Source organism: Thalassophryne amazonica, chromosome 13 (assembly GCF_902500255.1).
Source record: "Thalassophryne amazonica chromosome 13, fThaAma1.1, whole genome shotgun sequence".
Lineage (NCBI taxonomy): Eukaryota > Metazoa > Chordata > Actinopteri > Batrachoidiformes > Batrachoididae > Thalassophryne > Thalassophryne amazonica.
The window spans coordinates 69,239,016-69,259,410 of record NC_047115.1 but is presented as its reverse complement, the minus strand read 5'-3'; the positions used below and the strand labels follow the sequence as shown (position 1 = coordinate 69,259,410).

Below are 20,395 nucleotides of genomic sequence, written 5' to 3'. Positions count from 1 at the left end.
ACCTAACCAGACCCCTCCTACCGAGAGGCAGACTCCTATAGGCTGGTGACTAAACAATAGCTCTAATTAGCACCTATTGTGCTCTATTTAGCACCCTCCTAATGACAGGGCAGCTGTCCCTCTCCTGATGGCTCCCTTGACGACTCTGCTGATGACGTGAATGACTCATTACCATGAACAAAAGACTGAAACTGCTTTGACCTGAGTACCCCATTGTAAACAGGGGATAAAGCGTGTCTCAGACCCCCTCCCCGGTTAAGGCTGGGTTTCAAACGTTTCACAAAGAATGCCTCCTTGACCCCTCTCTCAAACCATTTCTTCTCTCTGGCTAATATTTTAACTTCCTTGTCCTCAAACGTGTGGTTAGTGTCTTTAAGGTGGAGATGAACTGCAGATTGAGGTCCACTGGCACCCTCTCTGCGCTGCTGGTATAGCCTTTTGTGTAAAGGTTGCTTAGTCTCACCTATGTAGTGTTCGTTACAGTTTTCCTGACATCTGATAGAATACACTACATTGCTCTGTTTGTAACTAGGGATCCTGTCCTTAGAGTGAACTCATTTCTGTCTCAAGGTGTTAACCGGTTTAAAGTAAACTGGGATTTTGTGCTGTCTGAAGATCCTCTGTAGTTTTTCCCCTACTCCTGCTAAATAAGGGAGAGACACTCCTCTTCTTCTTGTCTTCGTCTCCTGTCTATCTGGTCTCTTTGTTCTCTGGGACTTCTGCACTTTGTCCAGGGACCATCGTGGGTACCCACATACTGTGAGGGCTTTCCGGACAAGTTGTTGTTCTTTAGCCCTTCCCTCTGCTGTTGTGGGCACCTGTAGGGCTCTGTGTTGAAGCGTCCTGATCACCCCGACCTTGTGTTCAAGGGGGTGGTTTGAGCCAAAAAGCAGATATTGGTCAGTGTGAGTGGGTTTTCTGTAAACCCCTGTCTGGAGCTGCCTGTTCTCTCCAATCGTAACATCACAGTCCAAGAAGGCTAAATGGTTGTTTCTGGCATCCTCACGTGTGAACTTGATATTGACGTCCATCGAGTTGATGTGTTCTGTAAAGTCCTCAACTTCCTGTTGCTTGATTTTAACCCATGTGTCATCAACATATCTGAACCAGTGACTGGGAGAGATGCCCGTGAAAGATGTCAAGGCTGTCTTCTCCACTCACTCCATGTACAGATTGGCCACAATGGGGGATACCGGAGACCCCATTGCACAGCCATGAATCTGCCTGTAGTAATTCCCCCTAAACAGGAAATACATGGTGTTAAGACAGATCTCCAAGAACTGGCAGATGTGGTCTGGTGTGAGTTTGATCCTTTCAAGTAGACACATCCTCCAGCAGTCTCTGCCTCACAGCTGAGACGGCCTCAGCGGTGGGGATGCAGGTGAACAACGAAGTCACATCAAAAGACACGATTGTTTCATCTGCCTCCAGCTGCAGGTCCTTGATCTTGTTCACAAAATATTGTGTGTTCTCCACATGGTGTTCTGAGTTACCCACAAGAGGAGCCAAAATCCACTTGAGGTGCTTGGCCACATTGTACGTGATGGAATCTGTGCTACATACAATAGGCCTGAGTGGCACGTCCTGTTTGTGGATTTTGGGCAGTCCATAGATGCACGGAGTGGCGTCCCCAGGGTCTGTAGTATGTCTGCCTGTCGATGAGTCCCTCTTTCTCCAGGTTTTGGAGATAGCTAATGATTTTCTTCTTATAGCCGCTCATGGGGTCTCTCTTCAGACGTTTGTATGTATTGGAGTCACTGAGCAAGTTGTTGATCTTGGCCTCATAGTCAGATGTGTTCAGGACCACCGTGCATCTGCCTTTATCCGCTGGCAGGATAAGGATGCTTTGGTCCCTTTGCAGTGCTGACAAAGCTTTTCGTTCTTCTCCTGTGATGTTGGACGGAGGAGGCTTAGCACTGTTCAGCACTGCTGTGACTCTTAGTCGGAGGTCCCCAGCTTCTGACTCTGACAAACTGTTATGTTTAATGGCTGACTCTACTGCAGTGATGTAATCTACTGTCGGTATATGTTTAGGGGTCACTGAGAAATTTAGTCCTCTAGCGAGCATATCCTTTTCTGTCTGTGTAAGAACCCTGTTGGAGAGATTCTTTACCCAATTTTCCCTGTTGTCACTAATTTGTCTGGGTGTATCTTTAAAAATACTCCCACTGAAAGTGTTGTGAAAGTGTAGGAACACGGACCCACAACAGGGGGCGCAAATGAACGGACAATGGAGGAAGTCAAATAACAACACTTTACTGTTGTGAATAAGCACAACAAACACAACGGATCACAACAATAGACAAAGAAGTCAATTCACAAGAATGTGTCACGTGGGCAGGCTCGAAGATAAGAGACGTCTGTCCAAAGCAGAACCGGAACCACACCATTTCCTCCGCCACCGAACCCCGGGAATACTGGAGCCGCCAAGTCCCGAACTCCCAGGTGGCCACTGCCTCCACGTGTTGGATCTGGTACTGCTGGCGAGGAACAAAAACAGTTAAATGTGGGTGCGTTGCACCCAGCAATCCGTATGGCGGGAAAACCACCTCCACCTCTCGTTGGAAGAATGTCTGCTATTTAACACACAAAAGTAATAAAGGGTTACTGTCAAAAAGACAACACAGTCAGCTGAGTACGGTACCTTCTAGGTAGAGCGATATCTCGGCAAAGAGGTGGAGATGTCGTCCTGCTGATATACCACTGCTGATCAGATGATTGGTGACAGCTGTTGTAGGTGATAAGTGACAGCTGTCACCCCGGCTGCTCCTGTGAGGCGGCAGCGCCCTCTGGTGCCTGGAGCCCGCACTCCAGACAGGGCGCCCTCTGGTGGTGGTGGGCCAGCAGTACCTCCTCTTCAGCGGCCCACACAACAGAAAGTATGCCTTTTCTGCACTAAAAGGTTGTGAAACTTCCTGATTTGCCGCTCTTTACTTTTTAAAGAAGAAGAATGTCTCTCCCTTATTTAGCAGGAGTAGGGGAAAAACTACAGAGGATCTTCAGACAGCACAAAATCCCAGTTTACTTTAAACCGGTTAACACCTTGAGACAGAAATTAGTTTACCCTAAGGACAGGATCCCTAGTTACAAACAGAGCAATGTAGTGTATTCTATCAGATGTCAGGAAAACTGTAACGAACACTACATAGGTGAGACTAAGCAACCTTTACACAAAAGGCTATACCAGCACCGCAGAGAGGGTGCCAGTGGACCTCAATCTGCAGTTCATCTCCACCTTAAAGACACTAACCACGCATTTGAGGACAAGGAAGTTAAAATATTAGCCAGAGAGAAGAAATGGTTTGAGAGAGGGGTCAAGGAGGCATTCTTTGGTCAAAGCAGTTTCAGTCTTTTGTTCATGGTAATGAGTCATTCACGTCATCAGCAGAGTCGTCAAGGGAGCCATCAGGAAAGGGACAGCTGCCCTGTCATTAGGAGGGTGCTAACTAGAGCACAATAGGTGCTAATTAGAGCTATTGTTTAGTCACCAGCCTATAGCAGTCTGCCTCGCGGTAGGAGGGGTCTGGTTAGGTTTAAAACTCCAGCTTTTGTGACTTCTTGATTATTCTTCTCTACAAGAGTCAAGACAGAAGTCAGACCACCAGAGCAAGAATTTTAGCTGAGGAAGCTTCTGCGATTTGAAGCAAAACGTCCTCGCGTCAAGCAATCCAGTCCAGTCGAAGATTCAAGCTTCTCTACTATGGAAACCACCTGGACAACTGACAGCCTACACAGAAACATCTACTGGTCATTCTTCATTCCTACTCTCACCTATGGTCTTGAGGATTGGGTCATGACCGAAAGAACTAGATCGCAGGTACAAGCAGTTGAAATGGGCTTCCTAAGGAAGGTGGCCTTAGAGATAGGGCGAAAAGCTCGGTCATCCATGGGAAGGTCAGAGTAGAGCCGCTGCTCCTTCGCATTGAAAGGAGCCAGCTGAGGTGGTTTGGGCATCTGGTAAGGATGCCTCCTGGGTGCCTCCCTCGGGAGGTGTTCCAGACACGCCATCTAGGAGGAGACCCCGGGGATGACCCAGGACTAGGTGGAGAGATTATATCTCCACATTGGCCTGAGAACACCTCAGGATCCCCCAGTCAGAGGTTGTCAGTGTGGCTCGGGAAAGGACATTCTGGACCCCCTGCTGGAGCTGTTGCCCCTGCGACCCAATCCCAGATAAGCGGTTGAAGATGAGTGAGTATGAGTGAATGAAAGAAAAAAATATGAGGGGGTGTCTCCTAACCCATGTTCACCATCCATCCATCCATTTTCTGAACTTGCTTATTCCATTTCAGGGTCACAGGGGGACTGGATCCTATCCCAGCGGTCACTGGACGAGGCAAAGTGCACCCTGGATCTGAATCGAATAATTACTTTTCATACAGAGTTTGTAAACAGAAATAGCAGCCAAGAAACAGGTTTGTCTGCTTAAAAAAAATGCACAGACAGGCCTCCACTTTCCTCTCTGGGGTGGAAGAAGTAATATGTTCTAGAACTTGTGGAACAAGTGTCTTTTAATAGGGTCATTTACAAAGACGACACCATTTGTTGATTTTGAGATAAGTTAACTCTTCCACTCTGCATTTTGTTGCCAGCGCACGCCGTTGTGTAAGTAACAGATGCCCAAACAGAAGGGGGCGGTAATGCGCCTTCGCAGCCTGGGAAAGGCCGCATAAGAAGAAGAAAACGAAGCTGTTTCCCTGCTTCCTGTTGTCTGACTCCAACGCAACAGAGCCACAACAAAATGAAGAGCTCACTTTTATCCATGTTCTTTGACATGTTTTATTGACAGAGCGGGCTTTGTTTCTCAGTGGAATTTTTGAGGACTGTTATATTTCATATCAGCCATGCAGTTGTCTCCCAACAATGGGGACTTTACGTTCGTCTCGTCGTCAGAAGCAGAAGGTAAAGCAGGAAAAAGGAGGCCGGGAGCCTGTTAGCTTCTGAGTCTCTTTTTTATTTTTTTAGCTTCTGAGTCGTTGTCGAACAGCAGGAACTAACTCGTGTTTACGTGATTCCAACGTGGCGAAATTAACTTTCCACACATCTGCATTGTTTATTTGAAACCTCAGCACACTGACATTTCCGAAGAAAATGTAGCTACTTAAAGTGTATTATTGTAGCTTTCTGTAAATACATTTATTATCGAGTGGTATCACATATGTATGATAACCATGTGTTCTAAAAATATAAAACGTTTGCAGTCAAAAATACCCAATCAGTACGCTTGATAAATTCAAAAATTAAAGCATTTCAAGGTCTCTCAACGACCTGTTTATGTGCCCGTTGCTTTAAATGGAAAGGAGCTGGTACTTATGAATGACATAACAGGCTGTGTCGTAGTTCAGGGGCTGCATCCTTCACAGGCTACGTTCTATGAAGCTCTGGCCTTCTCAGACGGCTATCAGGTACTGAGATTGCCCCAATATCAGATTTGTATATTCACCATCTGCGCATGTGTGAAAAATGGGAAGTTTTTTTGTACTGAGTATCCACAAAGGACTGAAAGCTGGTTTCAATTTCTGGAGAAAAATAACTCTCCTGTTGATTTGATTTAAACCCTGTCCAGACAATGTATTGCTGAATAAACCCAGGGAAGCAGTATCATTAAGAGATAAGATCAGAATTTATTCACATTAAACCTAATTTTGGTCCACACATTACAGAACAAACTTCCCATTTTTCCTGCATGCCTAGATAGCGAATATACAAATCTGGTATGGAATAATCTCAGTACGTGAGACAGCAGAGAGGCCAAACGATTGTGAAATGAGACTGGCTGACTAGCCTTTGAAGAATTATGTGATTGGAACATTAGCTCATTACGGCCATACTACCTTTCACCAAATAACATTGACAGCTGCAGGTGATAAGCCATGGTAGTTTACTTTTAGTATTTTTTAATATTTATTTTACTTAGCAAGCTGTAAAAGAATCCCCCTCTCATTTTGTGTTGGGGGGGGGGGGGGGGAATGATAGACGATGATAGACAATGACTCTTGAGATTGTTTGGGCAGGATACACCTGTTTTAGCCTTCATTTTGGGGTAGAATAAAACTGCATTCGTCAGCTGCATTTCAAGGAGCCTTCAAAATGGGACAGCCTAGTCACACCACAAACACATGCAGTCGACAAATGCAGCAATAGAAGGATGCATCCCATGAATTAGGACACAGCCACATGTTACGTGCAAATACTCAAGGACAAAGCTAGACTTACATGACCTGCACTGCAAGCAGGCGCAAGATTACAGTTGGGGAAAACAATAGTAAATGCAGTAACTTCTGTGCATTGTGGGAACTAGCAGCAAGAGAGATATCATGTGTAATTTTTGTCATCCAGGGTTTTCATGTATCCCACAATCCCTTGCGTGCCAGAGAGTCGCTGCAGTCAAAACAACATAGAGAATCCACATGATGACAATTGTAAATGAATATTATACTACAAACATGTAAAATTTTTTTAATGCTTTTCATCATGTTAATAAGAGACTGCATGCACGATACCCTGAAAACTTGCTAAAGCAATTCTAACAAATAATCCGTGTCTGCTATGTTTAATCTGTGTGGAATTTAATAAACGCAAACCGAATTTCAGACATATTATATATTAGTCTGGAACAAAGAGGACAAACAGTGTTGTAAAGAACAATAATCAAGATGTTAAAGAGCAAACTTCACTTTCTCCCAGAATGACATGATCAGCAAGCGAGCGGAGCTCACAGCAGCTCCCATTGAAAATAACGGAGAGACAGCCTGTGATTCTCGCATGTTTACATAAAACAAATGCAGTAATAACATCTAAAAACCCAGAGAACCCATAAGAGTTTTAGGCACAATATAAAAATCATTTTATGTTGCGATGTTAATGCTGTTGTCCATGTGCAGCGGTTAAAGTGAAGCCCGATCAGAGCGTCTCAATGCAGTTCTCAATGTTACTGAGATCTCGCAGTGCGGCGACCTCGCCGAAGTTTTGCGGGATTTGAAACATGAAAAGGGTGGATGAAAGTGTTTCATTTTAAACTAATTTTCATATGGTTGCTGTGTTAAATTCTGAGGGGAATGTTCTGAGACACCTTATTTTATTGACTTATTTTTTCCCCCAACACTTCAATTTTTTACAAAAGATTTACTCACAGCCAAGGAAAAGCCGAGTCTAAATTTCCCCTGCTGATCTGGATGTGCTCATCTAACTATGGGAGAAAATGTTTCAGGAAAAAACTTCACATAAAACTAGATTTATTTATTAATAATACAATCATTTACAGTAAATTACTTGAGATGTAATGTGCAGAACATATGTATCGGGAATCTGAATTTGACTGTTGCAGTTCATTACAATAAGACATCTCTACTTAATTTCCAGCTCCTTTGCCTCACTACAAATTACATAAATGTCAGATGAGGATAATATGGCTTTTTGTGTGGACGTCTGGACGTCAGCCATCTGGAAGGTTCCCAGATGGTCTTCATCAGTACAACTTTACTATATGCAATGCATTCAGAAAGTATTCACAGCATTTCACTTTTTCCAAATTTTGTTATGTTACAGCCTTATTCCAAAATGGAGAAAATTAATTTTCCCCCTTAAAATTCTACTCAAAACACCCCATAATGAAAAACACCGGTCCCGCCTCCAGGAAGATGGCAGCTTCATTCGTGAGCTCCCTGACGGAGTTGTAAAAATAACCCCATAAACTTTGGGTCATCTTAAAATACATAATTTTTTTTAAAAAACAATGGAGAAAGGGGTTACTATTCGGAAGTAGGGCGACCACAGCTGTGATGGAAGACAACCCTGAATTGAACTGAAGTAGCCTGCAGGATCACCAAGCCTCCCCACACATGGTGAGGATACTCCAGAAGCTAGTTTAAAAAATATCCTCTATGAGCTGTACTCAAACAAAATTGGAAAAAAGGTGGTATTCACAAAGCAGAAATACTATGAGTCAAGCTCAAAATCAATGAAACTTTTGGCAAGAAGGCTACAAAAACAACAAGCTGATAACACCATATACAAGATAATAGATCCAGTTTCTAAAATTACACTATATACGCAACAGGAAATACAACAGGCATTAAAAAAGGTTTTATAAACTTTTATACACGCAACCCCTGCTAGAAGATGAACAACAAATAGCCCGGTTTTTAAGTACTCTGAACTTGCCAGTAATGACAGAAAAACAAAATAAACTATTAACTTGTCCAGTGACTGCTTTAGAACTAAAAAAAATGCTATCTCCAAGCTTAAAGCAAACAAATCCCCCGGACCAGATGGTTTTCCATCAGAATGGTATAAAGCCATTCGCCAGGAATTAATGCCAAGCTTACTCAGAGCCTATAATACAACTCTGGAAGGTGTAATGCCTCCATCTTGGAATGATGCAGTGATATCGATTATACCCAAAAAAGGAAAAGATACCTTAGCTTGTGGATTATATCGGCCAATTTCTGTGTTAAATACTGATTACAAAATTTTTGCAGCTATAATTGCCAAAAGATTAGACAAGATTCTCCCTGAGCTCATACATAATGACCAGACACATTAGAAACATTAGACGGTCTCTTCACATAATAAATCATATTCAACAGAATAATATTGAATCTTTATTTAAAAGCCTAGATGCCGAGAAAGCTTTTGACTCGGTAAGCTGGCCTTTCCTATGTAAATCATCTTTGTGTTTGGTTTGGTCACTTGAGTTGTAAATGTAAGGACAAATCAAATAGAATTGTAAAACTCGCGGGGAAAATTGTGGGAAAACCCCAGAAGCCTCTGGCCCACATTTACACTGACAGGATGAGGAAGAAAGCTCAGAGAGTCCTGGCAGACAGCTCTCATCCTCTGTCCTGTCAGTTTGAGCTCTTGAAGTCTGGGAGGCACTACAGAGCTCCTCTGGCCAAAGGTTCTTTTAAAAAATCTTTTACACCAAATGCCGTCGCCATAATGAACTCAAAAAAGTGACCACTCCACAAATAAAACCTGAACTGCTTTACTTCTGTTTTATTTGATTTTATTAGATCTTATTTTACGTTTTATTTATCTTACTAGGTCTTATTCTACTTCTTCCTTTACTTCCATGTATTTTATGTATCTTATCTTTGTTTTATTCATGTGTTTGTATGACTATGCTTGTATTTTAGTGTTGTCTTTTTTGTGCTGGTGAGCCGAAGACAATTTTCCACATCGGTGGACAATAAAGAATTATTCTATTCTATTCTATTCTATTCTATTCTAATGTATTAAAAAGATTTGGCATGCATGAAAAATTTGTTAAAATAATAATACAATTTATAGTAAACCCTCAGCCATATTAAAATAAATGGTTATCTCACGGATCCTATAACTTTAGAGCGCGTAACACGACAAGGGATTTATCTGGCAGGGGAAAAAGCCCAGGGTCAAATATCAAACCTTACAACTCCAAAAGGAAGAAGGTGGGATGGCCCTTCCACATTTCAAAAACTATTTCTTTGCGACCCAGATTAAACCTTTGATAAATATTTGTACCCTATCATATAAAACTAGGTGGAAATATATTGAACTCTCCCATATGGGGGGAAAAAAAACCAAAAACAGTACATGCACTGATGGCTCAAAAAATTCTTGTAGGACTTTTAGATACTGTGAAAAATCCTTTAATAGAAGCTCAATTTAAAATCTGGAAGACAATAAAAGACAAATATAAACTGGATGATAAAATACAAATAATTCAATGGTGTGCCTTTGACCCTGGTTTTAAACCTAACAAGATGGATCATAGATTCAAATCATGGATCCCAAAAGGAATAACAACCTTCTTCTCTTTAACAGAAAAAGGCCAATTTAAAGACTATGAATATTTGAAAAGAAAATATGGTCTTGAGAAAAGTGAATTTTATAGATATCTTCAGATTTGTAACTATTTTGATCGTAATATAAGAAACAATACAAATCTAGAGGATCCGATACTGAGATTATTTACAGATGCTTATCAAAATGCTTCAAACACGGGAGTTATTTCCAAAATCTATAAAGGTCTTATGACTAAGAAACAACATACAACAGAGTACATTAAAGGGAAATGGGAGAAAGACGGATATCTCTCAATATCAAAGATGTATCGGTGTGTCGAAGATGTGGGGAGTGTCGGTGCACAGCCATTTTCAGATCTCTCAGGTAATGTTCATTCGGACTCAGGTCTGGGCTCTGGCTGGACCACTCAAGCATATTCACAAAGTCCTGTTACCAACCTTGTTGGGAGGTTGAGCCTAATGTGTATGTTTTTATTGTGGGATGAAACCGAAGTGTCTTGGGAAATCCATGTGGTTTAGTAATTTTATTATATATTGTTATTTATAGACGCAACTTGCAAAAAAGCTAAGCAATATCAATTGGGTCTGTATGGAAAAAGTATGAAAACCACAAATTGACCAAATCTGATAACAAATGCAGTGAACCCGTGAGCTCATTCTGCCAGACACCACGAGCTGCCTTGCTCTCCATTCATGCCTCATAATCTACCCAAATGCTCCAGGCAAATTGAGAGGGCTATTCAAGACTCAATTTCCCAGCTCTCCCCTCTGCTTGTGAGCGCCACCACTGCTGCATCAGCAGCCCTGCTTTCACCCCAGCATCCACCTGTGGGCTTTGACAGGGGAATGATTTGTGGCAATGCTTAAATGTCTCACCCAGTAGCACAGTGCCGAGGTCAAAACAGTTTCCAGAAGAGATGATGAAGAAGGTGATTGAAGTCTCTTAGTCTAGGAATGACAACAATGCTGTTTCTCTGGTTTTACAACTTCAAAGAAGCCCAGTGAGAGACATTTTTTCTTAATCCTGCATTTACACATAACAACAAGTCACGAATGCCACGAAGTATACATTCTTGGCCGCTGATCATGAATGTGATGATTTGAGGCAGAGGCATCAGGTGTCCTCAGGAACTGCTGCAACCTGTTACCACGCATTAGGATTAATGGCACATGTTGATGGCAAATTATCAGGAACCATTATGTGCTGTTCCACGCATTCTGTCACACTGTGAATGAGGCGAATTGTCTACACACACACACACACACACATATTTATCCATCAGCTGCTGAACAGTTCAGATCACTCCAGTTTACTTTTGAAAATCCACAGCAAAAGAACTTTGTGATTGCATGCTTAGTTGGGCAGAGAGGAGGAGGAAACAGAGAGAGCCAGATGTGTGGCTCTGCACAGCTTTCATCTCTCGCATTTTCCCAAACATCAGGCGCAGCAGCATCAGCAGGTGGAACACCTGCAGGAGTGCGCTGATGAGCATTGGAATTAAATTTTTAGCCGACTTGGCATCACTGTCCTTCTTCAGCATACTGCAGCAATGAAACTGAATGTGGTGCAGCAGGGTTTAATTGTCCCCATGTCAGAGAAGAACACTGTCGCGCTCTATTAAGGATCACCACTAATCAAGACAGATCAACATGCTCAGTTGCGACCTCCACAACATGAGGCGAAATGAGGGTGGTGTGTGACATTCATGGAAGATTTTTTTGACAGCCAAAAACATGCTCGACGAAAATCACGAATACCACAAATATATTGGACCCCTTTTTACCTTCATCCCTCAAACAAAAAAAAATGAGACTCGCCTTTTGGTATGCACCCGACATAGTCTAACCTGGTCAGCACAACACGTTACTGAAACGTGTTGTGGGTTTTACAAATAAATCTGTATTTGTAAATGTATCTTTTTTAGTAATTCATCATCACTTTTAGCAAATGTGGGGCAAATGGTATACACACTGCCATCTACATTTCAGTAACATATACACGTTACTGAAACCGACCAAGCAACCGCTGATGTCAGGAAACTAATGTTCCCAGAATGCATTGCGTCTAAATGCTAAAACCTTCAAAATTAGTGCATTACTTTAAAACTAAAACATACAGCTGATAATTTCACTTTGTAAAACGACAGACAATAACTTGTCCGTAATTAGTTTGTTTAAAATTTTAACCATAAGTCAAAACTATCTGCCTGTGCATGACGCCAGTAATACACCGGCAGGTCTGTACGATGTGGAAAATAAGTGATAATTTTTTCCTCCCTCTTCCTTTCTCTCTGGTCACCAGGTCTCTTTTGCTGAGAGAAGGCTGATCTGAGACAGAAGTGCTGACTCATTGTTGTCAGTAGCTGCCAGTGTACTGAAGTCAATACTGAAAGTTATCTGGTTAGCTTTTATCTGTAACTTCCACTAAATTTTAAGGGGTTTACCATTTTAGCTTTATAAAAGTTAACTTTTCAGTTTGCGGATTAACGGTTATCGAAGCTAACTTTTTGGTTAGCTGTGCCCACCATTGTATATATGCACACCCGAGTGTACTTCAAAAAGTTCTCCCCTCACCTGGAAACAAAAGTGTGTAGAAGCTCAAGATGTGACCTTCTTTCACAAAGGGATGAGGAAGCTTGAACATTGGTGGACAAAGTGCTTTGATGTAAAAGGAGACCACGTTGAAACATAATGCAAGAACAGTCTTTTCTTGTTTCTCCTGTTTTCTGGGTGTGGTGTAGAACTTACTGAAGTAACTTCGTGTTGGCCCTTCGAGTAACTCGTGTGTGTGTGTGTGTGTGTGTGTGTGTGTGTGTGTGTGTGTGTGTGTGTGTGTGTGTGTGTGTGTGTGTGTGTGTGTGTGTGTGTGTGTGTGTGTGTGTGTGTGTGTGTGTGTGTATAATTTCCCCTGTACCAGTTTCCAACATTTGTTTCCATAATCAAACCTGTGTCCACAGAGCTGAGTGGAACCATCAGTGCCCCGGATATTAAATTAAATATGGGCAGTGATGGTGGTAAAGATCCATATGCCACCACGTTTCTGAGACAGCGAGGCTATGGCTGGCTGCTGGAAGTAGAGGAGGAGGATGGTGAAGAGACCAAGCCTCTTCTGTGAGTACCTGCAGTGCCTTTTCCTTCCTTATACTTCTCTTTATTTGGATTTTTGCTTTCTTTCACGCACAAGTTTTGCAGATGGCGTAGATCCACAAACGTGAAAAGCATACAGATGTTGGTCACTGTGTCAGTGACTCAAAATCGTTCATAGTTGTGTGACTCCACATGCAGCGGCTGATAACATGTTTGACTTATGGAGTCTGGTTCCTCAAATCATTTTCATTGCAGCAAGACTTGAAATGATTAGTTGATTAACATGTAATAAGTTGTTTATCAAAGAAGACTACCAGGGATAGCTCTGGGAATATCTGGGTTTCCTCACGATTGCTGAAGTGTCTTGAAAGAGTATTGCTGAATGTCAGACTGAGCAACATTTGGAGAACTTGTCCCTGCACAAAGGTGAGATAGGATGTGGGGAAGGAATATTAATGCTAGGCTGTTTCCATTTTTTTTTTATGTGAGGATTTGTGCCTTTTTTGTCACTTTGAATTTTAATGATTTTGGATTTTTGCTTTGGTGGACAACATCTGTAATTTGAAGATTTCGAAAGTTAATGTTTTTTTAAAAATAACGTTATATTTACTGCCTTTCTAACATCACAGACTGAGTTTTCAAATTGTTGTTTAAAGAAGGTTGTCATTTTTTTCCTTTGTTACATTAATGCAAATTCCAAGGAAGAGACATACTATTTATCAGTACTGTGCCCATTCATTCACCCATTTTCTATCCCCATTTATTAAAATTAAGAGTAATGGGGGGCTGGCATCTATTCCAGCAGTCACAAGAGGAGGGGTACACTCTGTACAGGCTGTTAGTCAGTCACAAGGCCAGTATATTGATAAACAAGCAGATTCTCACTCAAACTTATGGTAAATATCATTTCCAGTTCTGGTCAGAATTATTGGTTTTGTAGTGGTTAATTCAAAATATGTTTTGAAATAATTTCAAAACAAATCTCGATTTTGTATAATCAGAATATTTAATCAAATGTCCAGATTTATTGAACAGAAATAATTTTTAAAATGCTATCAAATACTGACATAAAAATGCTGAAATAAAATGTAGTTGGACACAATTATTGGCCCTTTTTTACATTCATCCCTCAAACATAAAAAACAAATGAGACTCGCCTTTTGGTATGCACCCAGCGTAGTCTCACCTGGTGTCGCCGACCAAATGGTCCCCTCTAAAAATTGCTCTGCCCTGCCTTCACTGCGCATGCGTCATTTCAGGCAACAGCAGCACGTATGAGACTGACTCTGTACACCCAAAGGGATAATTTGATTACCATCAGATGACAAATTAAAACCTCTTAAATCATTCTAAGGTTAGTTTTAAGTACAAACAAGGCCATAATCAGTGAATCGCTACGGACGTGCTGAAAGATCCGAAATGACGTAGGTGAAGCAGTACGTCAGACTCAGACATGCAGCTGTGGCACTCTAAAGGGACCTTTCGTGACTTTTTCCCCCAAGTTTAAGATGGAATTGAACCAAGGATCTCCTGGTGTTAAGCAGTAACCTTGGACTGAATATACAAAATTGAATATACAAAATAGGTTGTGATGATAATCTGCTTTGTGTACTTTAAATATAAAGATGTCCATAATTTTGACAAGAACTATGTAAGATTCTCAGAAAGTCATCATTTTCCCAAATAATCGAATCCCACTTCAGCGACTTGAATACGTAGACTTCTGTTTTCAGTAGTAGAGAAAATATTCTGGAATGATGCCTGTCCCTATCTGTGTGCACAGGGAGGAGTTGGACATTGACCTGAAAGACATCTATTACAAGATTCGGTGTGTGCTGATGCCAGTGCCATCTCTGGGTTACAACCGGCAGGTGGTAAGAGACAACCCGGACTTCTGGGGCCCTCTTGCTGTGGTGCTGCTCTTCTCCATGATTTCTATTTACGGACAGTTCAAGGTGAGAATACTACATTATGTGTTAATAGGCAAAAGAAAATCTTTATTCCCTAAAGACCTGGGCAAAACTCACTGTGATGGGAGAAATGTGTGATGACTTTCTGTTGAGTGGAGTATGTATGCTGCTCTGATCCTTCCTGTGAGAAGAGGTAGTGGTCCTATACAAGTCCTGGGGCCCTTTGGTGTCAGTGATTGTCCCCGGATACTATAATGTGAAGCGGATGACGCTATGGCTCCCCCTGGATGGAACATCAATCTATTGCAGTGTGTATGTGTTCGGTAAAATTTTGAAGCCATAAAATTAAAAACGGCATCGTGGCAGAAAATTACATAAAGGTTCTGATTAAATGAAAGCAATGAAATTACAGGAAGAAAACGACTACAGTTGAACTTAATAGATGCATCTGTTGCCCTGGTATCATGGATGTTATGAAGTGTACATTAGCTTCATCATACTGTTTTACCACACTCATTTATTATTGGACTGCCGAAAGCTCTACTAGGCCAAAGTATGTTGTTTTATTCTGCTTAGTTGATGCAATATTTGCAGAATATAGTATATATAGAACAAATTATCATGTTTGTGGGTTCATTTGGTCTTCAGCTGTGTAACTTAGAATGTTATCTCAGCCATTGATCTTCAGGACCAGCAATGGTGACCAGATTTAGGCTTGCATAGGGCCTAGTTCAAAAATAATGAAGCCTAACTGCTGATTTGCATTGCATTTGTCATGAACAAGCCATTATTTTATTTTGCACCATCCACATTTATCTGTGAGTTGTCTATAGTCTCTTTGACAGGTACTGAAAATTTCATGGAACAATTCTGCACAGTTTCAGAGATATGCACGAAATTTACCCCCAAAATAGCACTTTTTCCATCAATTTTGTGTGACATTGATATTTAGCATTATCATTTAAAGTTGAATGTTAAAGAAATAACCTTGTATTTTGTCAGTTTGTTTGTTTGTGCTTCATACTAACACACAGTAATACATTTTTGTAAAGGTAGAAATGTCATTTCCTAGAAAAAACATCATGTTTCTAAAGCAAAGTAAAACTGTTGCAAGCGTAACGCTGAGAATAAGTCCTTGATTTATTTGTGTCAAAACCTTAGCTATATCTCCTATTTTGCTTCAGTAGAATAATTATATTACTTGTTCAATAATACCAGGAACTAATGGACAGAATTTCTTTTTCAGGCATCTGCAGACTAAAGAAGATACTCCAACTGTTGTCGCAAGCGTTACGCTCTAGGACATTATAGTATATATGCACTGATAATTTCTAGCAATGACTGAACCGAGAACAATAGAAATATTGAAACTCTGATATATAACCATACCTAAAATGATAACATTTCACAAAAAAGACCACTTTTAAATTTTGATGGTTATGTCACACTTTGGCTTCATTATTTTTGAACTAGGCCATAGGCTAAAATGTGTCATAGAAGATCAAGATATTTGGAATGGTGTACCTGTGTGCAAATTGATACTGTTTTAATGCCTGTTTTGACTTTTTTTTTTTTTTTTTTTTTTTTTGGAAACACGGGACTGATGTAAGCTTTATAGAGGTTGTCTGCTTACATATTTTGTATAATTTGGTGTAGTTTAGGAGGCACAGTGAATTAGTGGTTTGCACTGTTGTATCACAGCAAGAGGGTCTTGGGATTGCTTTTTGCCTGGTCCTTTTTGTTGTGGAATTCTCCCATGCTTGGTGTGAATGTGTTTGTCAGTCTGTCTGTTTATATGTGGCCCTGTGATAGACTGGTGTGCAGTCTGGGGTGTACCACACCTCTTGCCCAGTGACCACTGGGACAGGCTTCAGCCCCTGTAAGACGGACAGACAGGGTGATTGTTTATTTTTGTTTGTAGGGGTACAACAAAAGCGCTTGAGTTTTCAAAGCATATTGAAAGAAACTCTGTTAAAATGAATGTACTTTATATCTAAACCACTATATTGTTGAGTATTTATTGTTTATTTATGTAGGTCTCGAGCATTGCATTATTTCCTCCAACCCCATTTCATTTCTCATTCTGATTCATACTGGGAATACAAAAATCTTTGGAAAAAATAAATAGTTTCCACATTTTCATAGCTGTCCTTGTGGTAAAATAAACGCGATTTTTGTTTTTACACGCTACCTGTTTTGATTCATAGGTTGTGTCATGGATAATAACAATCTGGATATTTGGATCACTAACCATCTTCTTGCTGGCCCGTGTACTTGGTGGTGAGGTAAGTTTACCTATAATAATCACCCAAGATTAAAATAAAGTAAATAAAATAATACAGGACCTTGCTGTATTATTTTTATTGTATTATCACTGTATTCTGAGTGATTCTTGATCTTTCTTTTTTGTTTCCTCCTCCTTTAGGTGTCTTACGGTCAGGTTCTTGGAGTGATTGGATATTCCCTTCTTCCACTCATCGTTATAGCCCCTCTGTTCTTAGTGATTGGAGGTTTTGAGTTGGTATCCACATTAATCAAAGTAAGTCAAAAGATCACATTTTAAGTTTACCCCTCCTCATCATTTGAGAAACCCAACATATGGAGATGAATCTCTTGTAGCAGCTGGATCAGCTGTTTTGTCATCAAACAGCGGAATAATAAAGAATTTGTCAAATAAAAATAACATTTGTGTAAAGATGTCAAATCAACACAGCACACTTCGTGTGCATTGTTTCAGTCCACCCAGCTATAAATAGGGACCAGCATTAGCTGGGGAAGTAACCTCTGATGGACTGGTGTCCCATACGGGGGAGTTGTACACTCTCATTCTCTTCACATTAAAGTATCCGGGGTAAGACCTAGATGAACGTAGATGAAATGAAGAGTGCAGCTGTTCACTGAGAATGCCAGGAGACGAGTAAAAACGCTGCTGTGTATGGATCATAGAAGAAAGTTCATAAAAACCTTATGCTGTCATTGTATGATTTATGTACATAACCTGTCGCAATTACACTACTGTATTTTCTGGACCATATGTCACACAGGAGTATTGCATCTATTCAAAAATGTCATGAAGAGGGGAAAAATATATATATATATGTCACACTGATCGATAAGTTTAATTTTTTTTATGTTGTGCTATTGCATCATGAAACAAGAAGTAAAATAAATTTATTAGCACACAGAAGCTAACAGGCTACAACCCCAATTTCAATGAAGTTGGGACATTGTGTGAAATGTAAATAAAAACAGAATAGAATGATTTGCAAATCCTCTTCAACCTATATTAAATTCAATACACCACAAAGACAAGATATTTAATGTTCAAACTGATAAACTTTATTGTTTTTGTGCAAATATTTGCTCATTTTGAAATGGATGCGTGCAACACGTTTCAAAAAAGCTGGGACAGTGGCAACAAAAGACTGGGAAAGTTGATGAACGCTCAAAGAACACCTGTTTGGAACATTCCACACAGGTGAACAGGTTAATTGGAAACAGGTGAGTGTCATGATTGGGTATAAAAGGAGCATCCCCAAAAGGCTCAGCCGTTCACAAGCAAAGATGGGGTGAGGATCACCACTTTGTGAACAACTGTATGAAAAAATAGTCCAACAGTTTAAGAACAATGTTTCTCAGTGTTCAATTGCAAGGAATTTAGGGATTCCATCATCTGCAGTCCATAATATAATCAGAAGATTCAGAGAATCTGGAGAACTTTCTACACGTAAGCGGCAAGGCCAAAAACCAGCATTGAATGCCTGTGACCTTCGATCCCTCAGGCGGCACTGCATTAAAAACTGACATCACTGTGTAAAGGATCTTACCATGTGGGCTCAGGAACACTTCAGAAAGCCATTGTCAGCTAACCCAGTTGGTTGCTACTAGACATGGGCCGATAACCGGCTTCACGGTATGCCGTGGTATGAAAATGCCACGGTATCAAAACCACTAAAATTTTCAGTTACACTGTCCCTACGGTATGAGCGGGTTATGAGAATTCTTGACAGGCAGAGTGGAGACGACCGCTGCCGCCCTTCCCCGTGGCACGCACCTCTGTCTCTGTTTACAAACAGGCAGCTAATGTTAGCTAGCTCTTCATCATGGCTGAAGGAGGCGAAGCCTGCACTGAACTTTTCCCTCCGTCTAAAAGGACCAAGTCGGCTGTATGAGATTACATGGGCAGACTCCAATGAATTTGAGAAAGGAGGTTGTCCAACATTTTTTTGTTTTATTTTCTGCGGAATAGCCCTTCAAACCAGTAATGGTGGTAACAAAGCACAGTAACTATGGCCTGTGTCGGACGTCGGTATTGGAACCCGATACCGATGTAATTCATGGATCAGACTTTCCCAATCCAACCTGCAGGATTTTCTGATACCGGAGAGAAACCATGTCTGTGAAACCTCTCTTGTGCTGCCTGCTCTCTGTTCTGTTTACTCTTTCTGTGGCCACGCTATGTCACACCAGCTCCACAAACAATTTTTGTTTTGTTTTTTTTTTTAATTGGGTCAATGGCAGCATTTATGAAATCGTCTGTTGGATGAATTCTGCTTAAATGCCAACTTTCAGAGGAGGATATTTCAGTTGTAAGAGCTCCTTATTTTCATTGATGCACATCAATTGTTAGTTTATAGCACAGTCTGGCTTCCCAGCTGTATTTTATCAGTGGGTTTTCTTTTCCTTTAAGGGTGCATTACTGCCACCTTCTGCTCAAGTTTGTGAATTATCTCATTCAGATCGTGTCATGTGTCAACTGTTCCATCATATAGATCATAATGATTTATATATTGTTATTCTTATTATATCAAAATGCAAGTCTCAGCACCAGCCAAACAAGTTATATATATTGTTGAAAATTTAACACTCTTTATTCTCACCTTTCAGCTCTTCGGCGTATTCTGGGCTGCATACAGTGCTGCTTCACTACTTGTTGGGGATGAATTCAAGACTAAGAAGCCACTTCTCATCTACCCCATTTTCCTTTTGTATATCTACTTCCTTTCATTATATACTGGTGCCTGAGTGGATGAGTCAAAACTTGGACCTTTTACTGAATGTGCGCTCAAGAGCACAAGGAACAAGTCATACTGCAGACCCAGGATTTTCCTTTTTCATTTCAAAGGAGTTTCTTTCTTTTCTTAATCTCCAAGTAAAGACTATGGGGATATTGGGCATATATATTACTGTGTATAGTTTTTTCCCCCCACCTGCCTTTACAGCTTAAACTTTGATATGCAGACTTCCTCTCCACCGGTGCAATACAGCCCCAATAGTCCTGCATTCCCCTGTAGCTCATGAAGACAGAAATAATGAGAGTTAGTGTTGTTATAACTACTCTTTTTATGCTTTATCTCTGAAGAATGTGGTGCCAAATATTTGTGTGTATATTATGTTCATATGGAAGATTTTAAGAAAAGAGATGGCACCATAGAGGAAGACAGATTGCTAACTAATGTTTGACATTATGAGTAATGTTTGTGTATGATTTTAATTTTTCCACAATCTTATTTGCTTATTTCATGACTTTCAAATTGATGATGATCATCTGGGGAACTTAAGGTGATATAAACCATTGTGTAGTAAATGTGGTGCCTTGTCTATCTACCA

The 20,395-nt window shown here is 40.7% G+C and overlaps 1 protein-coding gene across 1 annotated transcript; it reads left to right on the top strand.

Annotated features, from left to right (window-relative positions):
- Window positions 1–4,672: 4,672 nt before the first annotated feature.
- yipf4 (Yip1 domain family, member 4) lies at window positions 4,673–20,395 on the top strand. Its single transcript, XM_034185094.1, has 6 exons — window positions 4,673–4,902; window positions 12,746–12,899; window positions 14,659–14,830; window positions 16,993–17,070; window positions 17,211–17,324; window positions 19,673–20,395. Exons 1-6 carry the CDS (start codon window positions 4,845–4,847, stop codon window positions 19,808–19,810), a joined length of 714 nt encoding a protein of 237 aa, XP_034040985.1. The 5' UTR covers window positions 4,673–4,844; the 3' UTR covers window positions 19,811–20,395.

Bases quoted from the DNA above. Each gene is read 5' to 3' on its own strand.
- yipf4 (XM_034185094.1), top strand. From the start codon at position 4,845: ATGCAGTTGTCTCCCAACAATGGGGACTTTACGTTCGTCTCGTCGTCA. The intron at 14,831-16,992 runs GTGAGAATACTA...TTTGATTCATAG, and splicing joins CTATTTACGGACAGTTCAAG to GTTGTGTCATGGATAATAAC. The intron at 17,071-17,210 runs GTAAGTTTACCT...CTCCTCCTTTAG, and splicing joins CCCGTGTACTTGGTGGTGAG to GTGTCTTACGGTCAGGTTCT.